The following is a 7,389-nucleotide window of genomic DNA, read 5'->3' as shown; positions in this document are numbered from 1 at the left end:
ATCTTTAACTGTCTAGATCCATAAGCCACTACCTTACCACCTTGCATCAACACACAGTCCAAGCCATCCCGAGAAGCATCACAAAAGACAACATAACCTAAGCCACGCTCAGGTATCATCAATACTGGAGCTGTAGTCAATCTAGTCTTGAACTCTTGAAAAGACGACTCACAAGCTTCAGTCCAATCAAATCTAATCCCCTTTCGAGTCATCCGAGTCATAGGAGCAGCTAAGAGAGAAAAGTCCCTCACAAACCTGCGGTAATAACCCGCTAAGCCAAGAAAACTCCGAATCTCATACACATTCTTGGGATTCTCCAATCTAGAACTACTTCTATCTTCGAAGGATCAACTGACACCCCATTACCCGGAACAACATGTCCCAAAAACTTCACCTCTTGCAGCCAAAATTCACACTTGGAATACTTGGCATACAAATGGTGCTCTCTCAGCATCTGTAACACTATCCTCAGATGGATCTCGTGATCCTCCCGAGATCGTGACTACACAAAAATGTCTTCCATAAACACTACCACAAACTGGTTTAGATATCTGTGAAAGACACGGTGCATCATATCCATGAATGCCGTTGGCGCATTAGTCAACCCAAAAGGCATCATAATGAACTCATAATGACTATACCGCGTACGAAAAGCTATCTTTGGAATATCCTCATCCCGAACTCGTAACTGGTAGTAACCAGATCTCAGATCAATCTTGGAAAAGCAAATAACGCCCCTCAACTGATCAAACAAATCGTCAATCCGCGGTAAAGGATACTTGTTCTTGATGGTTACCTGATTCAATTTTCGATAATCAATGCACAACCTCATAGAACCATCTTTTTTCTTTGCAAACAACGCTGGCACGCCCCATGGTGAAACACTAGGCCGAATAAAACCCTTCAGCCTCAAATCATCCAACTGCTTCTATAATTCCTCCAGCTCTGCTGGTGCCATACGATACGGAGCCAAAGAAATCGGTGCAGTACCAGGCATCAAGTCAATCACAAACTCAACCTTTCTTCTAGGAGGTAAATCCGGTAAGTCATCCAGAATCACATCCAAGAACTCACAAACAACTGACGGATAAACTGTCTCCACATCACCATCTTCTTCAGCTAAAATGCTAGCTAAGAAAAAATCACAACGGTCCCAACCATGAACACCATAACAAGCAGAAACCAAGGAATCACCCCGATCTCCCACAAACACAAAACAATCTCCCTCCGGCATACACACTGAAACTCTACCATTGAAGCAATCAATGGTGGCATGAAATGATGATAACCAATCCATACTAAGAATGACGTCAAACCCTGTCATCTTAAGAAGGATAAGATAAAAAACCTGAGTCCACCCAGCAATCACAATGGCACAATCCTGCACCACTCTGCTCACAACCAAGGAACCACTGACTAGCGTACCAACACATAACACTCAGTCCAAAAAGCCAACCTCTAATCCCGATGCAAGTGCAAATGTGCATGAAATGAATGAATGAGATGCACCAGAATCAAACAAAATACGAGCCCAAGATCTAAAGACTTGAAACATACCCCTCACTACTGAAGGTCCCGAAGATGACTCAGGAAGTGCATACACTCGGCCCTGGGATACCTAAGCCTATGAACCTCCAGCCTGAACCCCATATTATTGATCAGTCCCTGTAGAAGTACCCCTCCCAGCTGGTCTAGATCCCTGTGAAGATACAGCTGGCTGTGGTGGTCTAAATATAGATTTACTGTAGTAGACTAAGATGGTCTCTGTTATGTACCACGACCACTACTAGAACCTCTGCCTGAGCCACCAGTCTTCCTTGGACAGTCTCTAACCCTGTGGCCCAGCTGACCATATCCAAAGCAAGCTCTCGTAGAAAATGACTGTGGACAATCAGACACATAATGACCAGGCTGTTGACATCCGAAACATATGACCTCACTCCTACCTGCTCCTGATGGTACAGAAGTCGAAGGAATAGGTCAGCCTGACTGCTGTCCTCCAGACTTAGATGAACTCCCTTTATGCCTCTTGCTAGACTGACCCTCAGCCCCTGAACCACTGGCTCGTCTTTGCTTCCACTGATCCCGAGTCTGATTTTTATCATTTAGCTCAGCTTCAACAATCAATGCCCTTTCTATAGCCTCAGGATAAGTCTGTAGGCACTATGCTGCCACAAAAGTCCTAATCCGACGATGGAATCCCTCTACAAACTTATGGACTTTATCTGATTCCTTACTTACAATCTCTGGAGCAAAACGAGAAAGAGAAGTGAATTTATTCTTATAGTCTGTCACTGTCATAGAATTGTTCTGGAACAGAGAGATAAACTCCTTGTGTAGCTCCCATCTTTTAGTCGCACGAAAGAACTTATTGTAAAATAACTCTTTGTAAGCATCCCATGATAATGTCTTCACTTCCATTCCGTTAGACACTGACTTCCACCACAATTTGGCATCCCTAGTAAAGTTGTAGGTAGCCAACAGAATCTTCACAGAATCATTTTCAACTGCCAGAGCATCAATATGCTTTTCCACCTGGTCAAACCAATCATCTACCAACAACGGGTCAGTCCCACCCTTAAACAATGTAGGCATGAGTTTGACAAATGTGGAGATAAGTTTGAGACGTCTTTTTGTCTCATCTTCCCCTACAGGCATCACTGGCTGTGGCAAACCTCCCTGTCCCACAGGGTGAGATGCAGAACTCTCCCCAGACAGTCCAACTGCAGGCCTAATCTCTTGGCTTCTCGGTGCCTTATCCTTCCTACGAGGCGGCATACTACAATGAAATGCAAGTCAATAACAAGGTCACTATCCACAGTCCCAAACTGACTTATATGAATAAAAGCCATTAAACACATAGCATGCTTTGCTGTAATCAAATAAACACATAATCACATATTCACATAAGTATGCTTCCACGACAAATACCAGATAAACATGTAAGCACATAAGACAATGCAAACCCCTACACACACAACTGTAGACAGACCTCTACCCGTCGTCCTTAGGTTATAAGAACCATACTCTGATACCATAACTATTACGCCTCTAGACCGTAGTCCGGATTGTGAACACAACACGCACAATCGCAGGCTCAAAATAAAAAATAAAAATAAAAAAAAAATCCCCTGTAACCTGTCTCAACCACACATCCACCTATCTATTTCCCTTTACAAACATAAGACTGAAAATTAATAAATAAGATGCACATATTACAACATCAAAGTTTGAAAGTCCGAAATAACATTTATTACATGCCAGCAGTATTCTAAAGAAATATAAGACAAAACATAGGCTATTTTGCAGAATATAACACAACAACACTAGCCCCGACTCTGTCTACAGTTGAGGAGGAACACCCTCCATACCATCCGTGCCATAACCTGAAAAGATATGAATAATATAGGAATGAGCAACCACAGCTCAGTAGGAATTGCCTAAAGCGCACTCCTTAATACCTTCGTGAATCCAAACAAAGAATAGATAAAGGATAATGAAATCATATAAACTCGGGAAATGAAATAATGTCATGTCGGATAATAAAATGAAGTGCCATGCAATGCGGATGCTAATGCTAATGCCACTGACACTTCTCATTTTTCAAAAGCCCATTTCCATCACAAAAAGTTAACGTAATCCGGCCAGAGCTGCTCCCTGTACCACGAGAAGAGAATTGATCATCTATCCTTGATCCATGGCAACTCCCTGTGATCATTTGAGGCCTAGTGACACAATTACGCATAGGCAACTCCTACGTCTTCTCTAGATTCTCATTAACTGCATAGACATAAGGCAACTCCTTTGTCTGGTTTTAAAATCATTGATTCAATCCCACTTCCTAACTCATGGATACAAGACACCTCCCTGTTATCCGATTTTCAAAATCATTTACTGAACTTTCGCTTCCTTTTTCCATTCTAACCTTAACCCCATGACCATGCAAGATGAATGCACAATTGTGTCATGTTCCGAAGTTTTCAAACAGTAAACAGTTCACATGCATCATGTTACTTATATCTTTGAAAATTCATAACAAATTCAATTCTAAGTCAAATTGAGTGATTCCAAAGCCTAATTAAAGCTTAAACAATGTACTTTGAGAGTGTCAATTTATTTTAACAAAATTCCCCCCCAATTGGAACTGTTTTGATCCACAATTTTGAAATAAAAATCTGTCAGACACTGATTTCCGGCCTGTAGCTTCCATCTTCAAAAATTCATAGTAAATTCAATTTTCATCCAAATTGAGTGAATCTAAAGGCCACTGAAAGTTCAAAGATTATATTTTTAAGATAAAATTTTATTTCATCAAAATACCATACCATCTAAAGCTGCTTTGATGAGAAACACTCGGACAGAAACTGCCCCAACCCAAAATTTCCAATAAGAACACTCTAACTTTAAAAATTCATAATAAATTCATTTCTCAACCAATTTAAGTGAAACCAATTCTCAATAAAAGCTAATTAACTATATTATCATCATATAAAATCATCTCTAAAAGATCAATTACGAATTGACATCAATTTTGAGCAAAATAGATGCATGTAATTCAGCCTAACAGTTTCAATAGCACAGAATTTCAGTCTTGTTTGCATGCACTTTGCAACTCAAAAATTGAAAGAGATTAACTCACTAAAGGAAAAGGAATTGAGGGTTAGACAATCCTACCTCCAAAATAAGCTTGAACCCTGCTAAACAACAATTTAAAGCAACTCTAAGAAGGAAGCAAAGCCACAAACTTTGTAAAAAGTGAAGAACCCCTTTTTGTTTTGACAAAAAACGAAACCCTCTCCTTTAACACCACTTTTGACAACCCAGAATTTGTAAAATGTGCACAACTCTTATGCCACGAGGAAGCTCTCTTCCTTAGGAACCTTTTTAATTCACAAAGTTAACCAAAACTTATAACACCAGGCTTTCAAAATGACAAGTAAAGAAGCAGCCGATGGTGAAGGAATACATGGGACGAAAATTCTGCAGATTGTTTTATGTTGCAGAAAATATGTTAATCACAAAACAAGAGTCACCATATATACACACAATATGCTGCCATGTGTACCCCCATGTGTCAAGCTCCCAATTAATCAAATACATGACTAAGCAAAATGACCAAAAAGTCCTTCCATTATTTCTAAATGCCAATTATGCCAATTGCATAATAAAAGTCTACTTTGCCTTTTATAAAATAAGCAATTACCAAAAATGCCATTTGTAAAATAAAAAGTCTATAATGCCCTTTATGAAATACTAATTGACAAATATGCTATTTGCATAATAAAGTTTATAATATTTCTTAAAAAATAATGACAGTTAATGAAATTAACACACATTTGCAAAATAATTATAATTCCGACAAGAAAAAGAAAATGCATGTATGTCAAAATGACCAGAAAAATGATAAAAATGCAAGTGCTCATATTTCCACCATTTTGCTTTCACTTTACTCCTTTCTTCCATTTAGCTTGAGATTGCTTCTTTTATGCTCTAATTTGGCTGAATTGACTTGGCTGAATTGACTTATTTTGAGGATAAGCGCCTGAAGAGGGCAATAATATGAAATTAGTCTAAGACGGGAAAATAAGATAGATAAAGATTCTAGAATACTCGAGCTTAAGGGGTTTAAATGTGCACTTTTCAGCGCTCATCACACCTTCAAACTTAAATATTGCTAGTCCCTAGCAGTGAACTATAAAGTAAATGAATGAAATGAATAACTATATAACTAAGAACTAGAAAGCAATAAAATAATAACGCCACTTTCGTAGAGAACACGATTGCATTTAGCACATGCAACAAGCCTCTTAAACCCCTAGGACCGGCATCAAATATGTTGCTATCTAAGCCAACTAAAGAAATGATCACATCCTTACCCTCAAACTAACACACAAATCTAGTATCGATCATCAAGACAAAGAGTGGACCTTTCGTTAAAACTTTATTGATCTAGGTATGCTTATTCATTTCACTCGATTTTTTTTTTTCTATCCCTAAGGATTAAAGATGGAAGCATAGTGCAATTTGTTGATTTATTAAGCTTTCTAGCAACCCATGAGATCGAGTGTTAGGTCAATGACTCCCAAACCGGATGGCTTTAGGGCACTAAGTGTTCAAACACCCCTAAGGACTTATAAGCTCAAATCAACTAGGCTACAAATCAAAACAACCTCCATCTAATCATTTCCCACTTCTCACCTTTTGGGAGAAGTCCACACTTTTTTATTTGTTTTTGCAACAAATTTTTTTATTTTATTTTTTATTTTATTTATTTATTTATTTTTGTATGCAAGTTCAATTATTAACCTAGAGTTTGGGCCTTCCACCGTTCGGTGCGAGAAATTCAGTGCTTGATGAGGCTAGAATCCCGGCTACTCAATGAAATAGGTTTGTTATCCATTTTTATCTAGATGAAAGCTTTTAATGCACTTCTAGCTCAATTGAGATATAACCAATTCAATAATCAACAAACCATGTACCCCACAAATGAATGCTAGTGTGCGTCCGTGCTAGTGTAGAATTCTAGATTGAATCTCAAAACAATCACAAAATCAGGATGATGTGGACCACAAATGCAAGCAAGATATCAATCTTCCAAAAAAAAAATACTCCCAAATGGCATCCACAAGGCATACAAGGAGTATTGGACTCTCAAATCTAGCAATTTTTAAATTTTAAGTAATATAGTCCTCAAAAGATCAAAATCATAACTAGTCATGGATTTCACATCTCAATCATACATTTAAAACTCAACTTCAAGTAGAATACAACAAAAACACCTTACCCCCAAACTTAAATCGCACATTGTCCTCAATGTACAATGAGAACAATGGAAATGATAGAAATAGTATACCGTGGTGGCGAAAGCATGAAACCCGGCAATGATCTAATATGAAAAGGGTTTTCCCCAAACTTGGAATCAACAACCTATTTGAATAACCACACTAGCAAACTCACATCAAATATCAAATGGGATAAAAGGTAAATGAAATGATACACTCTAAGACAATATAGCACAAGATGGAAGAGATAAGATATCAAGCCCTACATCAAGTATAGAAATATGAATATATATAAGGGCACAATGGTAAAAAGTTTTTTTTTTTTAAAAAAAAAAAATGCATAATGAAACAAAAATGCAAGAAAATATCGACAATGATTGCTAAGTTTAACGTCTCTAGCTAGACGAAATGCTGCCGTGGAAGAGATATTTTTTTTTTTTTAGAAACATCCTAATCGATCAAAGAATGATCGATCCAACTTCGATCGATCCAAATGCGGAAAATCTGCAGATAGCTTCGAACGATACACAGAGACGAAATATGCAGAGATCTAAAAATTTTCTAAGTATGAAACAGAGATAAATCGAAGGGATAACTAGATCGATTA

The 7,389-nt window shown here is 38.0% G+C and overlaps 1 protein-coding gene across 1 annotated transcript; it reads right to left on the bottom strand.

Moving 5' to 3' along the window:
* Positions 1-928: 928 nt before the first annotated feature.
* Positions 929-2,778, bottom strand: LOC132275863 (uncharacterized). Its single transcript, XM_059777064.1, has 4 exons — positions 2,213-2,778; positions 1,947-2,091; positions 1,776-1,881; positions 929-1,416 (listed from the first exon to the last, which is right to left on the bottom strand). The coding sequence occupies exons 1-4, from the start codon at positions 2,776-2,778 to the stop codon at positions 929-931; spliced, it is 1,305 nt and encodes a 434-aa protein (XP_059633047.1).
* Between the last annotated feature and the right edge of the window lie 4,611 nt (positions 2,779-7,389).

Source organism: Cornus florida, unplaced genomic scaffold, assembly GCF_030987335.1.
Source record: "Cornus florida cultivar Cherokee Brave unplaced genomic scaffold, ASM3098733v1 CherokeeBrave_3.0.0_Hap2_Chr01, whole genome shotgun sequence".
In the NCBI taxonomy this organism is placed as follows: Eukaryota; Viridiplantae; Streptophyta; class Magnoliopsida; order Cornales; family Cornaceae; genus Cornus; species Cornus florida.
The sequence above is the reverse complement of the archived record's forward strand: the minus strand, read 5'-3'. Positions and strand labels throughout refer to the sequence as shown.

Excerpts from the sequence above, each read along its gene's own strand:
- LOC132275863 (XM_059777064.1), bottom strand. The coding sequence starts at position 2,778 with ATGCCGCCTCGTAGGAAGGATAAGGCACCGAGAAGCCAAGAGATTAGG. Across the intron at positions 2,092-2,212 it reads GAATCAGATAAAGTCCATAA|ACTCGGGATCAGTGGAAGCA; the intron begins GTTTGTAGAGGG and ends GATAAAAATCAG. Across the intron at positions 1,417-1,775 it reads AGGTTCTAGTAGTGGTCGTG|TCAGTGGTTCCTTGGTTGTG; the intron begins GTACATAACAGA and ends TTGGTACGCTAG.